We start from the raw sequence: 19,608 nt of genomic DNA, 5'->3' as shown, positions 1-19,608 counted from the left end.
ACCATTTTCTTGTCAAAGCACATACAGTCACGTGAAAAGTAAGTACACCCCATGTAAAGTTTTGACTTTTTCAACATACAGCTATTTGACCTTCATTTCAACAATATTGATCGATAAAAGTGATATAATATAACAAATATCATGAAACATTTACATTTTGTAGTCCATTGTATAATTTAAATAAACATAAATGCAAATTTCACATGTGGAAAAAGTAAGTACACACCTACATTTATCACTACTTCAAATACCTAAAATTAGAATCAGGTGCACCAGCTCAGGTGCAAATGATTAGAACATCGTTAGAGAGGATCTTGGAGGAACCTGTCTTTTTTAAACCTCAGACATTTAGTTTGGTTTGCTCTTTGTTGTTGAAGTGTGTGGCGTCACCATGCCTAGATCAAAAGAGCTCTCTGAGGCCTTCAGAAAGAAGGTTAGAGATGCCTATGAGTCTGGGAAGGGATTTAAAAAGATCTCCAATCAATTTGAAATCAATCATTCAACTGTCCGGAAGATCATCTACAAGTGGAGTAGATTCCAAACAACTGCCAACTTGTTCAGGCCAGGCCACCCCAGCAAGTTCAGCCCGATAGCAGACCGCAAGATGCTGAAAGAAGACTCTAAGAACCCCAGAATGTCATCACAGGACCTACAGGTAGCTCTTGCCACTGTTGATGTCAAAGTGCATGAGTCTACCATTAGAAAGAGGCTGCACAAATTTGATCTACAAGGGAGGTGTGCCAGGATGAAATCTTTGCTGTCCAGAAAGAACATCAGGGCAAGACTGAAGTTTGCCAATGAACACCTTGGCAAAGACCAGCACTTCTGGAACAATGTGCCCTGGACAGATGAGTCAAAGGTAGAGCTATTTCGCCACAGTACCAGAAGACATGTTTGGCGAAAACCAAAGACAGCATTTGACCACAAGAACCTGATACCAACTGTAAAGCATGGTGGTGGAAATATTATGGTTTGGGGCAGCTTTGCTGCATCAGGGCCTGGGCAGCTCACCATCATAGAATCCACTATGAATTCTTCATTGTACCAGTGGGTGCTTGAGGATAATGTGAGGCCATCTGTTGGAAAGTTGAAGCTCAACCGCAGGTGGACCTTGCAACATGACAATGACCCTAAACATACCAGTAAATCCACCAAGGAATGGCTGAAAAGAAAGAAATGGAGGGTTCTGGAATGGCCAAGTCAAAGCCCGGATCTAAATCCCATCGATATGTTGTGGGGGCATATGAAACGAGCTGTGCATGCAAGAAACCCCTCAAACATCGCACAGCTCAAAGAATTCTGCATGGAGGAGTGGGCAAAAATTTCTCCCAGTCGATGTCAGAGACTGGTAGACAGTTATCAGAAACGCCTACTTGAGGTTGTTTCTGCCAAAGGGGGCAATACCACCTATTAGAGCCAAGGGTGTACTTACTTTTTCCACATGCGAAATTTGCATTTATGTTTATTTAAATAATACAATGGACTACAAAATGTAAATGTTTCATGATATTTGTTATATTATATCACCTTTATCTATCAATATTGTTGAAATGAAGATCAAATAGCTGCATGTTGAAATATGTTGAAAAAGTCAAAACTTTACATGGGGTGTACTTACTTTTTCACGTGACTGTATCTCTCTGGCTAAAAGTAGATCCTTTCCAACTTGTTAATCTCAGGGCTGAACTTTCCAACTAGTCTCCTTCCTCAAAGTCCTGGTGTTGCCTTGTCAAGTCCATCTCTAGTGTATGCTCCCAATCCACCTTTACCCTCACCTTAAATTTCCACACATCAGACTCTGCTCAAAAAAGAAAGAATGTCTCAACTCAGTGTCTTCCTACAAATGCTGTGTATGCAACCCACCCCTGCTCAGTCCCCACTCTATCACCATGGACCCTTTACCAGAACAGCACAGCACTTTATCCAACAACCAGCAGGGAAAACAACAATAGCTCCTCAATGAGAGGAGACGGACCCAGCCCATGGGCAAATTACAGCACCTGGGACTTGTCTCCACCATTCCAGCTGGCTGCAAGGGATGGTGCCGCTGCAACTGCCTGAGGACAAAGATCAACCACTTCAATGCATGTGTGTAACCGTCAGACCATGTATACTCAGCCAGCTGTGACGGTGGAGAAATGCAGACCACCTTGTGGAGACTCCAGACCAGCTGGTGGCGGAATGCCCCCATATATTGCCTTGATGGTGGCTGGAATTATCTCCATCAACTAACCACCCAGGCCAAAGAATGGCTTAGATCAGTGCAGTTCATCATTTAATGCCTGTGGAAGCTGGCATTCTGCAAGGCAGTGTATTTTGCCCAGTCCTGTTCCACCAAAACATAAACGACCTCTCTGATGATTAGGATAATCATCTCTTCCTTTTTGCAAATGACTCAACATTTTGCTGTATAGTACTCCACCCCACCAATAAGCATATGGCAGGTGAGTCACTTTGTTGAACTGGGATGGATTAAATGCTAATCTGATGAATGGTATGTCTTTACTACCGGTACAGGCAAATATCACAGTCTCACCCTTTTTCTCTGGAACGATTATATCAAATGAACCAACCTATTTATTTCCAGTCAGCCAAAGGAAGAGGTTCAGTCTCTTGAACTTCTATGTCTCACCATCAGCGATGACCTCTCCTAAAAAAGTTGGTATCCAAAGCCCAGCTGCAGAATAGGCATCCTCTGTTGTTCAACATATTTTCTTGAAAAGTCAGAACTACCCATAACCTACAAGGCCTTTGTCCATAGCTCAACTCAATAGGTTATTCCTCTTTCCTATGGGCTGGTGTCCCTGCTTCACATTCGTCTCTCCTGAATTATATAGAATCAAAAGTACTCTACATTGTTGGCACTGCAGCATAACCACAATACTTGTTGCTTTCGCATCGCAAACAGGTTGGTGGCTTATCCGTTCGGTTATTAATCACTTTCCCTTTTGTCTTGCTCATCCTGCTCTCTGAACCCTTCAACCATCCACTGCTACTCCAGAATACATGTATTCTTCCAGTAACCACCTCCTGGTTAAACCCCCAAAATCCAGGCTGACTGCACACCTCAACGTTTTTTGTTCCTGGTTTCTGCCATTTCATCACCGCCTTCCAGAGGTGGTTCAATCCCATTCTTAACTCCAGGACTTCAAGCTGGTGGTACACCGGCCACCATCTCATGTAATCCATCTCGACCCACCATCTTTCCTTTCCCTGTGAATGCTCCCTCTTACCTCATCCTCTATACCTCTATATATTTTCCTGTTCATTCATTCTCTTGAATACTGCATCCACCTGTTGTCCCACTGTCATTATGTTGCCTTTTTTCCCCTTGTCTCCTCTCTCTACCATTAGCTGACATTTTGTATGGTATTTATTTTTAAATATAGCCCAACTTGTTGTACAGTAAGAGGAGCTCAGAGCTTCTCCCTTAATTTCCACCTGACCCCACTCCCTCATCACCACTGTGCCACACATCAAAGTCTTGCCATATGCGTGTCTATGTCGACATGGTATAAGCTCTGCACAGTTCTCAATCATGCTATTGACCATTCAACTAATTTTGTCTTGCTTCCTCTTGACTAGCTACACAAAATCAGACTTTTGGTTCACTGCAGTTTTTATTTGTTGCCACACAACAAAAGTCTTGAAAACACGTAGGACTCTTAGGAATCACAGAGTCTGCTGTTTTGTCCTCTATCCTCTAGTCTACACAATCCCAGCTCCAACCATCCTATCCTCCTTTTACAGCTGAAAACCAATCGGTCTATCCAACAAGCTAGCTTTAGTCTAGTAGGAAGACTAGGTCCCCCTGCACCCCCGGAGATATACTTCTAATCAGTGTTTCTAGATTGGAAAAAATGTGTAGAAAATGACTAGCTATGGCCCCAAGCTGAAAAAATGTCCCACATACCATTTTTATGCAAATTACTGCTGCCATTATCAAAAAAACGATTTTTGACATATCTCAGCCAATATTGCAGATAATTGAAGTACAGAGAGGGAAATACTGTAGACATTTATTGGAATAGCTCCTCTCATAATACATGAACCCAAGTATCAATTAAAATCTACTCAGTGATGGTTATACATTTTACCATGTATGCTACACAAACCTGGAGTAGTTGTGTCCGTCAAAGGCGAAGAAGATATCTGCCATCTCTCCGTTACACTTGTGAAACAGCTGGAGGTTGTTGGTCTTCACAGAGTGGAGGAGCATGAAGACAAGATGGCAGTGGGTAATGAACGACATCCAGAAGGCAGCTGTCTTCCCCAGGTGGCCCTTGCGCACCTTTTCCTCAAAGGCATGGTACTTTTTGATGAGGAGTAGAGTTGAGGGGTCTTTGAGGGCTTCATCGAGGTGCTCTCGGTTGCAAGACTGGGTCATTCTGAGAAGCACAGCAGGGTCAGAGATCATGATGTTCTCCTCCTCAGTGAATCTCTCCATCAACAGCCTCTCCATTGCCTCACACACTGTTTTGAGGCAAAAGAGGGACTTTGCGTAGGCCTTTCCACTGAGAACACCTTTGAGAGATCCACTTGTTACTAGTTGTGCCTCAAAGAGAATCTCTGCATATCCAGAACCACGCATCTTGTGTCCAGTGAGCATCCCGATGTAGTTCATGGATGTGTGGAAGGGTCCAATCGTTACTACATGACTAGCAAATTCATTTGGCCAGCGCCAGATGATGGGAAGGGCTTTCATGCAGACACCCAGATCAAATGTATTCAGGACCCATCTCTGACCCACCTCAGCAGTTGCTGCCTCGGAACGCTTCAGTAGCTCACGAACAACTGCGTTGTCTGTGATCGGTTGGTGGATAGGCGTGCAGTAGTCGACTGTTGATTTGCTGGGTGGGGGAGAACCAGTTGCAGAGGTGAAACCCCCTAGCCCAGGCACAGGCTGCAGGCCACAGCTTCCGATGTATCTGATGAAGAGCCAGATGTAGTACTCTTGCATCGTAGTGGCATAGACTGTGTCATTCTCTGCTGGCGGTGTGAATGATGAGCCTTCAGGGAACTTCGGGCCAACGCGAGTAAAGTGCAAGGGTGGGAGAGTTTTTGGTGTGTCGACCTTCAGGCTACGCTGTTGTGACCTATTGATGGTAGGTAGCATTCGGTCCTTGCTGCTCTCGAACCCGGGCTTGACCTCCTGCACCATGATTCCTCCAGCACTGTTTACAATGTTGCTGCCGTGCACACTGGTAGTGGTTTTATTCAAGTTGTCCCACTCACAGTGGAATACAAGGTTGCCCTCTCCTGTCACAATTTGTGGTGTACGATAAGTTGAGACTTCATCCAGGACCTTGGCGAGAGCAGTTTCCAACTCCAAGGCGAAATCGTAGCTCTCAGAGTGTCCAAGCCTGTGTAGTATTGTGGTGAGCTGTTTGCTTCGGAACAGGTGCCTTACAGTCACACAGAGGAGAATGTGCTTTGGTAACTTCCATTTTCCATCTGACACTGCACGGCACAGATCTTGTCCAATGGAGAAGACCAGACGCTTCACCTTTTCTGTCTCGATGCCCTCCTTGCCAGTCATTAGCACGCTGAGAAAGCGGACAAGGTCTGGAGGTAGGATGTCTTCAGGATTGAGCTCCATGTCTTCAGCTGTTGGTGGCCATGGTTGGTCTTTACACTCTCTGAAAGCCTGTAGAATACCCTGGCGAAGTTGGAGGGCAACATTTTGGTTCTTGTTTGTGCTTCCGAGTGTGAATGCTCGTGCGAGAGCATTGGAAACTGTTATGTTTGAGCTGTGCACAAGCCAGAAAGAAATGACATCACATTTGTCATGATCAACCTTCGTGAAGTGGATATGCTCCTTGATTGGGTCATTCTGTAGGCGTTTCAGTAGTTTCTCTGACCGATAATTTGAGTTCTCATATCCATTCAGTTTCAGTTCCTCGACATAGAGCAAGCGCAAGGAAGAAAGCTGTAGAACTTTATTCTGCTGGATGACCTGGGTTTGAATGTGTTCCAGTACTGAGTTGAATGCCTTTTCATGGGCGGCTGACATGCAAGCCTGCTCCTTTGGTGCTTCGGCTCTGTGAATCGCACGCTCATAGTTGTAGAATGCTGTGCGGAAAGCTTTAAAACATGACGGATGGTGTTTGGCCTCACATGCAAAGAGGTCTTTGTTTTTCACCTTTCGATGGAGTCGATAGAGACCCATTTTCTCAGCCCGTGTTTCGATTTGCTCCCATGCATTTTCTTTGTTTTTAAAGGATGGGAAGGTTGTAGGCCTCTCAGTATTGCGATGAGCATCTTTGGTCTCAACTTTCTCACAAAATATACACTCTGGCGGGAAGATGGGTTCAGCAGAACCTCCTGGTTTACGAGGAGAGTGATGCCATGATGAGGTTGATGGCCCTGGTTCTGTATCATCTCCCAGACGATGAAAGTGGCGGACAAAGTGCTTATAACACTTGCTGTGATATCCTACTCTTTCTAGGTCATCAGGAAGAGTTGCCGGGATCTGATCACATACTGATTGCATACGACATGGGGAGTCATGCGGTTGGTTGAGACGTCTATCCCGGATCTTTTGAAGCAGTTGCAGTGTTTCTGAAGCAGATCCTTTAATTTTACGGAGGGGCGTGAAATCCCCATGATCAGACATGGATGGTACATGAAGGATGCATGTAGGAGGAGAGCTTTGGGCTGCAGGTTCTACACTCCGTTTTCTTTTGGGCATGCTTGCTGTCGATGTCTACCATCACTGTTAAATGACAAATAAGAAATCACGAATGATGTTAAAAGTGCCTGTGAAAGGAGGCTCTGAGTTTTCAGTGAGGTAACAGAGGTTCTGAGTCATGTTCTACACTAGGGTACTTTTTAGCTGACTAAACCATGTTTAGTGGCATCAAAAGTGCTAATAGCTAAAACATCTAAATTCTTCCACACTAACGTTAGCTATCTAGGCCAATGAAACATTGTGCTAAGTTACTGTAGCTAGCTCAGCTGTCGTGCCTCTTTCTGGTTCAATTCATATACAGAAGTCAACAGATATGTCTCATGTTTGGCATTAACAAAAGTTTAAGTTACACCGACATTAGGAACATACTGTACATAGATGAGGCTAGCTTTAACGTTAGCTAACATGGTGCTAGCTGGCTCAGCTGTTATTCTGCCTGTTTATGATTTCATGCAGAAACTGAAGTCAAGAGTGTGAGTAACATTATAGTTAGCATCTTACCTGGCTAGATTGGAGGATGAATACCAAGAACAACACACAGATGGAATGGAAGACTGAACTTTCAACTGAGGTATTCAATAACATCAACGTTACCAATTGATACGAGCGCGCGACATTACCAATTGATACGAGCGCGCGAGCGCGCATGTTACATGGATGGAAATGTAAAATGGCAGCTATAGCAGCACTAATTTGGATCTCTAGTCTGTCATTTCTGCACTGTGATTGGATAACATAAAAAAATATGTTTGGGAGTTAACAGCAGGAGTTGGTAGATTTTACGTGGGCTGGGTGAGAAACCTTTAAATAAGCAAGTGAAAATCTCTCGCAATACAAAGTCAATGGTGGGAAGAAAAGTTGAGTGGTACCAATGTTACTGCCAATGTCCCGCCCCTATGCAAGACTCAGGAGCATCTTGTTGACATTTAACCTTGAAAATACCTGGGTTTAGACCCCTTATGTACCATGTTAAGTTATCTGCAGTATTAACGTATCCTTATCATTTGTAAAACTGATTATTTTGTAATTACAGCATTAATATGCATACTAGTATACCATAGACACATGTAATCATGTTATGAATAGTTCTATCATGATCTATGCCCTTCAAAACATGGGTCTAGACACCTTCATTTTTCAATTATCTGCAATATTGGCTGAGATATGTCAAAAATCGTTTTTTTGATAATGGCAGCAGTAATTTGCATAAAAATGGTATGTGGGACATTTTTTCAGCTTGGGGCCATAGCTAGTCATTTTCTACACATTTTTTCCAATCTAGAAACACTGATTAGAAGTATATCTCCGGGGGGTGCAGGGGGACCTAGTCTTCCTACTAGACTACAGGTACTTAGGTCATCTTTTGCTTCACACATGATTAGTGTGCCCTTCACCCTCACTCTCTAGATGCATATGTAAATTATATTCCAGGAAGTATTCCTAAATTATGCTTATGAGATGCTCATTCCTGTTAACAAATTGAAGTTACTTATTTAAAAAAACTGGGCAACAACTCACAAATAGAAAAACTGCTGCTTCACAAATATAGAGACTTTATTATCCTGAGATGAGCTTTGTTTCCAAAGGTGTTGCATAACAGCATAATCACATTGTGCTTGCTTGCTGTCCAGTTTATTGGAAACTAGTGAGGTACCCATGCAATGCACAGGTGGGAGGCCAAAAGCAAACAGACAATGAGGAAATGGTGAATGCCAAACCATGAACCAATAAATTCCACATTCCTCTGCCACCTTCAGCTGAACGTCAGGTATTGGCAGCCGGTTCGTGGATGACTTAGGTTAAAAAAAACTTACTTCAGCTTTCCCCACCAAATGGTTAAACTGCAAATGCTGAATCCGAGAATGTTAGCAAAACATTGCAGCATTTCCCTGGTGGAAATATAAAATATCAATTGTATTGAGACATTCTGAAGGCACGAATGTGATTGTTGAAACTGCCGGTGCTCAGAGGAGGTCGTGTGCTTATGAGTGCGGCCATCAAAATTGTGTACAGGTTGTTTGTTGGAGGTTGTAGTAAAATATCTCTCACCTCCATTGCATATTCTTGTGACAAGGAAAAAACAATGTATTTGAACCGCATCAACTCGGTCATCATGTTCTGGGTGTCGAATTGGACTTTGACTTGTGTAAGCCACAGCTGCGGGTCATTAGGCCAGAATGGTGACAGCTTCATCGCAACTGCTGCCAAGGATGGAACTGGTTGAGTGATCGGAAGAGGCACGGCTGATTGGTCATTCCCGGCGACTGGTTGCGTGCTTGTGACGTCTTGTCAGTCCATTTGTATCACATCGGGGTCACAAATATGACATATGGTGAAAAGACGTCCGAGCCGTTCGGTATCCATGTCAAGTCCTTTATTTAAAAAACAGCAACCTACAAACCCACTCGTCTCTCCTCCGGGACCACCCGGTACTGAAAATGCCTCGATCAACCAAAACCAACAAATGTTTCCACATGCGGTAAATGGCGACACTGCTAATGCTGAACCCGTGAATATTTTTCCATGCGGAGAGATAGCAGTTTCTTACGTGAGGAAACTCAAAATCCGTTCTAACGTGATAGCCAATACAGACAAATCTGCTGGCGAGAAATGGCGGATACGAACACTTCGTACAGGTGGAAACTCGATATCATAATTGTATTGAGAAATTTATGAAACCTCCCACCCACCTTAGGACACTCGCTGGGACCCCAAAACGTTCCACATAAAATTTGGTGGGGCTAGCCCCAAAACTGAGGGAGTTGTTCGAGGACAGACAGACAGACAAACCTGCTTTATTATCTTACTATAATTCACCAAATGTCTGTCCGTCCGTCTGTTCCCAGGTACCGCAAAAGCGGCTGAACCGATCGCAACGACAATTTGGGTGGGTAATTCTGGGACCCCCTGAAGTAAAATAGGCTATATTGTTTTCCCAATTTCCCAATTTCCAATTTTTCCAATTTTCCAGTTTTTCCAAACACGGTGGAATAATATTTACCGTTATGAACAGTGATGTGGCTTTTCTTGAAATTCTACAAATACTGTTTAGATTTTGATTATTTGCGTGTGATATGATTTAACGGATATTTATATAAATCGTTTAAAATAAAAAAAGCCTTCTATTTCTGATATTTTGCCTTTTCATTTGGGCCTCCCAATTGAAGCCCCGCCCATAGGGCAGGTAGCGTTGCTAGTATAGATAAGTTGATGGTGATGCACAGCATAATTCCAGTTCAGTATGCTTATATGACAGATTTTAAAAGCATATAACGTTTAAAAACGAGTACATTTCAGCCATTACCCACAAAAAGTGAAACTTTTTCAAACTATGGTCATCTTTTTAATGAAGCAAAGCGTGATCAGTCAAAACATAGGTTGAGAAGTTAGATGTTTGCAGATATAAAGTTTGTCACATCTACAACTTGCAAAGTGAGTCGATACTTTTCATGCTTGAAATTCATTCTAACTCTATACTGCCTATGGCCTTGTATTGCAGTACCGAGACAGAGCCCACGAACTCTTACTCGTTCTCATCACGTGGGTTGGAATCTTGGTGTCTCTGCTTTGCCTTGCAATGGCTTTCTTTACCTTCTGCTGCTTCCGGGGTCTACAAAGTGACCGGAATACCATACACAAGAATGTTTGCCTCAACCTCTTCCTTGCGGAGCTCCTCTTTCTCCTTGGTATCAACAAAACTGACATGGCGGTGAGAAACTGACACCTACACAAGTTTCCTTACTGTTTACAAGCTTGCAAAATAACCTTGCAACTTTAATAATAGAGCTCAGTTTGAATGTCACCCAATAACCATATTGAAATCCTTCTTTTTTGTATATACAGAAATCTAAGCACATGGAGAAGCAAAACAACAGAGAGCAGCAGGTTCACAGACTAATAGGGGATCAAAGGGAACTGGGAGTCAAAGACATTGCACATGAGTGTATGCATGAATAGCAGAAATATAAGAGGTAGGACTGGGGTGGTGGATTCAGCCAGAGTACAAGAAAGCCATGGTGGATATGATATACTGAGACACAACGTGTCCACATGGAGAAAGATCAATCACAAACTATTATTTGAATTAGAGATTTTCTGCTTCGATTGGTCTAAAAAAACTTTTATTACCTCTGCCACTGAAGGTGGATGGAGGTTTTGTTTTCACCCCTGTCTGTTTGTTTGTTACGTTTTTTTCAATTTTCAATTTGTGAAACTGCCAGTGAAACAATTGTCAAATTTCGACATATGTATGTCTCGTTTGTATGTACAGTATGTATGGTTGTTTGTATGTATGTTTGTTTGTTTGTTTGTCTATGACTGATAACTCGCAAACACTTTTAGCTATCTTCGTCAAGCTTTACCAGAGGATTCTGAAGGACAAAAGTGAGGCTGTCAATGTTTTTTTGTCCCCCGTCGCACCGCGGAGCGAAAGGGGGACTATGGTTTTCCCCTCCGTCCGTGTGTCCGCCCGTCCGTCCGTCAGTGCGTGCGGGCGTGCGTGCGTAAGCGAAGGTCCGCATTCGAATTTGGTGTGTGGGTGCAACCCACGTCAAAATCCAAGATGGCCGCCGCCATGTATGTCTGATGCCATGTATGTCTGAACATTGTGAGCTGAATATCTTGAAAAATAAGCGAAGTACCAACTTCTAATCTGGTGTGTGGGTGTATCTCGGCATAAGGAAGAACGCTCTTGAAAATTGGGTCGCCACGTCAAAATCCAAGATGGCCGCCACCATATATATGTCTGAACCTTGTGAGCGAAATATCTTGATAAATAAGCGAAGTACCAACTTCTAATCTGGTGTGTGGGTGTATCTAGGCACAAGGAAGAACGCTATTGAAAATTGGGTCGCCACGTCAAAGTCCAAGATGGCCGCCGCCATGTATGTCTGAACCTTGTGAGATGAATATCTTGAAAAATAAGCGAAGTACCAACTTCTAATTTGGGGTTTGGGTGTATCTCGGCATAAGGAAGAACGCTATTGAAAATTGGGTCACCATGTCAAAATCCAAGATGGCCGCCACCATATATATGTCTGAACCTTGTGAGCGAAATGTCTTGAAAAATAAGCGAAGTACCAACTTATAATCTGGTGTGTGGGTGTATCTAGGCACAAGGAAGAACGCTATTGAAAATTGAGTCGCCACGTCAAAATCCAAGATGGCCGCCGCCATGTATGTCTGAACCTTGTGAGTGGAATATCTTGAAAAATAAGTGAAGTACCAACTTCTAATCTGGTGTGTGGGTGTATCTACGCATAAGGGAGAACGCTATTGAAAATTGGGTCGCCACGTCAAAATCCAAGATGGCCGCCTTGCGTCTTCCACTTTGTCAACTCGCATCACTTCACCGACGGGGGACCTAGGCGTAACGCTTGTTATGCTTGTTGACTCTATCGTTCAAAAGTCAAGGTGGCAGTGACATCATTTGCATAAAACACATTTTGGGCTCTATCGTGCTTTATATTTGGTGTAGAGAGGAATGGCAGTCGGCAAAATACTGCCAACAGGAAGGTTTTTCTGAATGTCAATTTTATTTGACAATACATGTCAAAGGTCAAGGTTCTGTCAATTTTAGTCATACCTGTCAGGCTACTACCTGACATCCTTTTTTGTTTGTTTGTTTTTGAACAGGATATCTCAAAAAGTTGTGAATGGATTCAGACAAAATTTAGTGGAGAGGTTGTAATATTACAAGGACGAAATGATTAGATTTCGGTGAAGATCTGGGTCTGGATCTGGATCAGAGTTTAAAAAATAAATTTAAGTGATTCTTCACCATTGAGCAGTAATAGGGCCAAAAACGATATATATTTTTTAATGTTGAAGGCTCTGGTCATGGACTATATAGTCCTCATCAAGGCCTAGCGGCCTTCTATAAAAGAACTGCATTAATAGAAAAGTAAAGAAAGAGAGAATCGTTTAAGCGTTTTTGGGGAAGTAAAAATCTGCTTTTTGAAAAGGGGAAAAGGGGAAAGACCAGGTTTTGTAAGTAAGTGTTTGGAAATACATGGGAAGGTAAAGAGTTCCATAGTTTGGCATTGGAGAGGAAGAAACAAACATCATAACGGCCCACCCTTGAGTTGCCAATGGCCACACAATAATCATGTGCCGTAGTGGCTTGTTGAGTATTCCGTGGTCTCGCTAATGGCGGAGGTACACAAGCAGGAAGTTATTGGGAGCAGAAACCGAATAAATATCTGTGGAAAAGGGAGCCAACTTTGTGGCGTAATTTGAGCGGGTCGAGTTTTGAGGTCAGGTTGGGAGAGTTGATAAGTCAGATAACTTTGGATTCAATTTTGTCCAGTAAGTATGTGGAGATAGAACCTCCCCAGATGTGAGCAGTACAGTACTCTATACAAGGATTAATCAATCTGTTATATAGTTAAAGCAACTGTTGAGAGGAGAAGAATCTTCGACATTTGAACAGGACTCTCAGTTTCTTCGAGGTAGACATAGCTATTTGTGTAATGTGTGGATTCCAGGTTCAATTTGATGTTATGGTAATACCTAGTAGGTTTATTCTATGACATGGTGTTATTGTGGACCTTTCAAAGGAGATTGGAGAGTTGAGAGGAGTTTGAGAGAGAGAGAGATGGAAAGAAATTGAGTTTTAGAAGTATTAAACTTTATCTGATTATTACATTTGGTTATTTGCAGAAGAAAGAAGGTCATTGGTAAAAAGAAAGAAGAGTGTTGGACAGAACCCTGAGGGACACCTCTGTTGATAAGGAAGGAGGGAGATGTTGAACCATCAACAAATACGAAGATAGAGCGGTCAGCGAGAAAGCTCGAATGAGAGAGAGAGCAGAGTGAAGGAGGAAAGCCGAAAGAGGGAAGCTTGGACATCAGACCCCGATGCTCAACTCTGCCAACGGCTTTTGAGATATCAAGGCCTACAACAAAGGATTCCCCAAAATCTCTCATAGAAGAGGCCCAGACATTCGTAATGTAAGAAAGGATATCACCGGTAGATCTTGCCTTGTGAATGCCATATTGATGGTCAGATAGAAGACTGTGAGATTCAAGATGCTTGAGGAAATTGGAATTGAGAAGACATTCAAAGACTTTGGAAATAGTATAAGTCAGAGCAATAGGATGGTAGTTGGAAGGGTTTGAACAATCACCCTTCTTTAAAATAGGCTGAACTAAGGCACGTTTCCAGGAAAGAGGAAAAGTTTGGGTTTTTAAACAAAAACGAAACCACCGAGCAAACACAGGAGCAAGTACTGAAGCACACTCCTTATATAGCATGATAGTTCAAAAACTGTAGCCTGGTGTTGGCTTAACGGTTAGGATGCTGGCTTGGGATCCTAGGATCCTAAGTTCGAATCTCGGTCGATCTTAGAATTAACGCCAGGGGGGTTGCCTCAGCATGCCATCCTTCCGAGGTCAGCAAATTGAGTACCAGCTCACTGGTAATTGGGGCACTGCGTCAGCGGCACAAACCTGCTTCCAGAAAAATGAGGCAACCAGCAACCACAGGCTGCATACAAAACAACAACAACAACAACAGTTTCAAAAAGTTATGGATGACATGACAAAACATGGTGAATGAGTTGGTTTAGATGACAAGAACAAGCCGATTAGATTTTGGTTCAGGTCCGGATCCAGATCCGGCCTATCAGTGGGATATAAAACGTAAACTTTTCAGCCTGGCAGAGGCATGCGCTCTACCGAGTGTCGCTCTACTTTTATAGTAGTATGCCTGGTTACATTTTCACTCTCTAAAATGATCTTGGTATGTGAAATACAACATTGCATTTTTAAAATCTGACAGATATTTGGCCGATGTATAACATAAGATGAAACCAAAAATGATATGTACGAGTATTATATTGGTGCGTTGGCGGTGCTTAACACCATAATGGCTAAGATTATGGTAACCCATTGGTTTCCACACACTGCAGCAAGACGAAAAATCCATGTTCCAATCACAATGCATAAACTGCAGATTTCTTTGCCTCATACCACCAGCCTCAGCAATCTCAGATGCAAGCATTTTATCTGCTTTTTAAAATGGTTAGCTAAATACTGTTACAGCAGAAGAGTAACATGCAATACAACAATACTTGCTCACGATTTAGCTCGGCTCACTCGCTTCCAGCACTTAATATAACTTGACCTTGCTCACTTCCGATGCTATCCATCTTTGTAAAAGTTATATAAGTCACAACATCATTGAGTGCTTTGTACCACACGTATGAAGCAAATGTGTTGAAGCAAAAGATTTGCTTGCATTTGAAAATGTCACCCAATGTGTTCCTTTCATATGCAGCACATGGCTGCAAGTAGCATAATTTCCTGGTGATACAGCTGTGCTGCTGATGCTGTGTTGCTGGCTATAGCTCACCTACTCTTCATGAATGATGTCATGGGATGTCCAAAATGCTGTGTTGATGTTTTAATCAGAATAAGAAACCCCTTGCATATAACACCAAATGTAAACATCAACAAACAGAGTGAATGCAACACTTATAAAGAGGTGAAAAAGATTGGGTTTGGCAGAACCAGCTAAATAAAAATAAAAAGTGTCTTAAATTAGGAAAGACTATCCTCGAACCATAGGTGACAGAATTTTGGACTTATTTCCTGGGTATATTATCTATAGCTTGTTAGCTTTCTTTTCTCGTTATTTCACTTGCTATCTCATTCACCTTGCTAAATTGTTATACCCTTTTAATAACCTCGTATCTTCCAAAACCCATGTCTGCAGCTTGTTTGCTCAGTCGTGGCAGGCCTACTGCACTTCTTCTTCCTTGCTGCATTCTCTTGGATGCTTTTGGAGGGAGTGCAGCTTTACTTGCTCCTTGTTGAAGTGTTCGAGTCCGAGTACTCACGCCGACGATACTTTTACCTTATTGGCTATGGATTGCCTGCACTTGTGGTTGGCGTGTCACTGGCCGTAGACTACCGTGGTTATGGCACCCCACATGCGTGAGTATATTTTTTTCATGACACTATAGTCATGTCGTACGGTTTAAACATGTAAGAAAACCTCCTCACTATTTTGCTTTCCTTCTTGTCCCTCTCTTTCCCGTTTTCCTCATTTGTGGTATTACTGCATGCTTTCACTCAAATTTCTCCATGAATTACGACAGATAGAGAGAAATAATAAAATACTTGTTCATAACCTTGCCAAAAGTTTTGAAAAATAGACCGGGGAAAAAAAATCTGTCAAAGCAATCTCACAGGAGTACGGTATAATAAAATATCTGTTTCCACGGATATAGTATTGCTGTTTTTATTGCAGCCATTTGCTGTAGATGGATTGTCAGTGAAAGTTTTGAGAAAGTTTCACATTTCTATACCACGAGGAATGTTTGCTAGAGAGTTTGGGCTTTCATCCTAGAAAATGTGTACAAGTATTCCTACAGGCATATTATCTTGTCTATTACATATTCCGTTTGCAACATGCCCTTCTTTTAAGGCTATAAACAGAGTTCATATTTCAATTGTCTTTTTTCGTATTGAAATAATTTTTGACTTGACCTTTTGGATTGGGTTAACACTTCGTGCCTGGCAAGTAAGGCACTTCTTTGATATCTTGGTCTTCACCAAATTTTCACAGAACTTGTCTTGCTGTGCTGTTCATGAAACGTTTTACCGTCCAGATTGTTATGAATTTAAATATGACTTTGCCTCATCCCGCCAAGTTTTTAGTACCGACATGCTATTGCTATCTTGCAGTAAGCTGGTTGAGATTTTTTCCATCCTGAACCTTTGCTCTTTCTCCTTTCCATATCTCTGGAGTACATCCCATGCCATGCATTCTCTTTTGTCAAATTGGGTTTTCTTGCCATCTCTGTCACACCTACTTGTCCAACTCCACGAAGCTTTCCTTTGTTATCATGCCTGAAAAGCCTATTTTATATTCCTAAACAATGTTCACATTACCTCCTGCCATGCACTTAAAATACAGTTTGTGACCTACTTTTGCTTTTCTTATTACCAAGGCTAATAAGTAGTTGTCTTCCTTGTGACTTGTTTACTGTCCTGGAGGTACAACTCATCTGTCACCTACATTTTATTCCTGTCTCTGTATGAATGACTCAACAAAAAAACACTTTAATCTGTCAATTTCAGAGGCGTCATACATTATTGGAATACAGAGTTCAAGGCTCAGGAAAGAGCTTGACTACAGAGGGCAATATGTCAACAGATGTGTCTGCTTAGTGGTTTATTTGGCCTCAAACTTGGTTGATTGAAAGCTAATGGTTGATGATGATAAATCATCTGATATGATAAATATCATAATGTTGACGATGATGATTCATCTGATATGATGATAAATCATGGTTGATTATGATGTTGACGATGATGATTATTACTATTGTTGTTCTTTTTTTGCATCTTTTTAATTTGTATTTTTGTTCCAACAAAGTGTTTTGATGAGCTGGACTGGCAGGCATGATGGGACTGCATCAAACCCTCAAGGAAAACCAGTTGCTGATGTCACCACAAATGAAAGTCGATTTGCAAAAAGAAGAGGGCAGAGTCAGTACTGGGATACAACCCAGTCAATGATGTGTTCATATCAGTGAGGTTGAAAGGACATCCAGTGAGCACCACCATCATAGAGATGTATGCTCCAACTTCTGCAGCAGATGAACAAAATATGGAGGAGGCTTATGGAAAGTTGCAGGAACTGGTAGAGCATGTGCCTAAAGGAGATGTTTTAATTATTATGGGAGACTATAATGCAAAAATTAGAGAAACAGGAGCACCAATGATTGCAGGAAATCACGGACTTGGTATCCGAAATGAGTCATGGGAACGAATTCTGGAGTTCTATGTGGAAAATGGTCTCAAAATTGCATACACATGGTTCAAACAACCCAAGCACAAACTGTACTCTTGGACTTCACCTGATTGGCAACATATTGTTACGGTTTTTAGAACCTTCACTTTGTAAATTTTAGTAAATGTTCCCTTATAAATGATCCCCTGTAGTGGGGCGGCTTAGCCCAAATATTCAAAAGAATTGTGCATTTTGTGAAAATTATCCCCTGTAAATATCCCCATTATTTGGCTTTATTAAACATCGCACCCTAGTTAGTCCATGTACAACACGTAGAGCACCATAGGACCTCTCTGTAGTTATTTCATTATTATGTGTTTCAGTTAAGGATCTGTTCCCAATAGTTGAATCTGCATTGCATTAATCAAATAAGATAGGCCCCTTCAATTTCCCCAATCATCGCTCCCGCTCTTCAAAGTGCAGAGAGAGCGGTAGGGCAGCGTTCGCTCCTCCTTGTCTTGATTCGATTGCTTGCCCCAAGCCGCCATTGAACATGTGGTCTCAAGCCGAGGAAAAAGGGGGCGGGACGCAAGAACAAGGTGTGGCACGTCAACGCACCATCAGAGGTGGAGCCAGCGAGCCCTTGCCGGCCAACCAGGGCCGAGGTGAGCCGACCGGTAGGCGTGTCATCGGAGCCGGCGGCTTGATACAACAACGGACAATAAAAGCGGTTGCGAGGGACTGCTTCAAGAGATGAGTGAGAGGGAGATGAGTGCGAAGGATCGTGAGCCAGAAGAGTGGGTCCGCTGACATTACGCCATATATTCACATTGTCAGACCGCGTAAAACTAATACGTGCAACTGCCGCCGGGTTTCGCCTAAAGCCCGGAGCGTGGACCGGAGCGTGGACTGGAGCGGACCTCGACGCTGTGCATCTACCCGGACCTTCCTGCCCTGCCGTCTGCCTGGACCTTCTCCTCCTTCCAGCCATTCCTTCCTGCCATTCCCTGTTCGTGTAAGTCTGTTTGTTTGTCCGGGGTTGTAATATAAGACTGTTTTAAGGCTGCCCTGTGTCCTGCTTCTTCTTCTTCTTCTGTAGATTCTTTGCCTTTCGTTTCCTCTTCGTTTCGTGTAAATCATTAATAAATACCTGTTATTCCTTTACCTTGGTTTCTTCTTCCCCCGATCGCTTTTGTCCTGTCTGCAATTGAGTACCTGTGGCGCGATTTGGCCAACCGCTATAATCCGGTTAGTCTATTTGCTAACGGCTCGGATCGTGGATTTCTAAACCGCTCGGCAATTACCATCACATCCGCGATTCGAGCAGGGACTCATTTCCCTGCTTTGCGGAGGGATTGGTGAAGGTATTTGGGAAATCCTTGACCAATCACCCTGGCCAATCTCATCCTGCAAAGGAGCGAGATAGTTCTAGGACTCGGACGGCCAGCTTAAAAGACGAGGGGATTAAACCCCCCTCGGTAAGGGGAGTGCCGAAACCGAGATCTGTAACAATTGGTGTCGAGGAGTTGGGATTTGGACCCGAACCAAATTTTAAAAACATCTTTTTTAATTTGGTCAAAAATTTACGGGCGGCCGAAATTTATTATTTAATATCCAAATTATAATCGTGCCATGGATGATCAAGGCGATCGGGTGCTGGTAGGGGAGAATGAGGAGGTAGAGGTGACCCAGTACCCCAGGGAGGAGATAGGAGAGATAGAGGAGGAGGTTGAAGAAGGTGCGGTAGTGGGGGTTGCAGGCGCACAAGATGGCGGCGCCTCGCACGTGGTTGAGGCAGCACAAGATGGCGGCGCCGCGCATGTGGCCACGGTAGCCGAGCCTGCAGAGGCAGTAGACTGGGGCCTATTTGTGAAGCACATGATGGCCTCTGTGGTCAAAGCAGGGGATAGCTTCACAGGATTAAGAAATGATATGGGAAGCCAAATTGAGGGGTTTTTTTTTTGTTTTTTTTTTTTGTTTTTTGTATACTGAATCGAGGCTCGTGAAAGAGCGAACATTAATCACACAGAAAGACAAACCGACACATAAAACATATATCATAGGGAGCGGTAGACAAGATGGGGAGAGAGGGGGAAGGACACAAACACAACATTTGAGAGTAGGGACCGAGAGACATGGAGACATCGAGAGATCTGAGAGAGGGCGAGGGCTTTGG

At 42.9% G+C, this 19,608-nt stretch overlaps 1 protein-coding gene across 13 annotated transcripts in view; it reads left to right on the top strand.

Moving 5' to 3' along the window:
* The window catches only part of LOC137421571 (adhesion G protein-coupled receptor L2), a 638,565-nt gene that overhangs the window by 499,710 nt on the left and 119,247 nt on the right, over positions 1-19,608 (top strand). For all 13 annotated transcript variants that reach the window (XM_068107767.2, XM_078771230.1, XM_068107766.2 and 10 more), the window contains 2 exons: positions 10,191-10,400; positions 15,408-15,628. In XM_068107767.2, the coding sequence (XP_067963868.2) occupies positions 10,191-10,400; positions 15,408-15,628 (431 nt within the window). The remainder of the gene's footprint in view (positions 1-10,190; positions 10,401-15,407; positions 15,629-19,608) is intronic.

Source organism: Myxine glutinosa, chromosome 2 (assembly GCF_964187855.1).
Source record: "Myxine glutinosa chromosome 2, kmMyxGlut1.1, whole genome shotgun sequence".
NCBI classification, from domain to species: domain Eukaryota; kingdom Metazoa; phylum Chordata; class Myxini; order Myxiniformes; family Myxinidae; genus Myxine; species Myxine glutinosa.
Note: the sequence above shows the minus strand (reverse complement) of the source record. Positions and strands in the feature narration are given on the sequence as shown.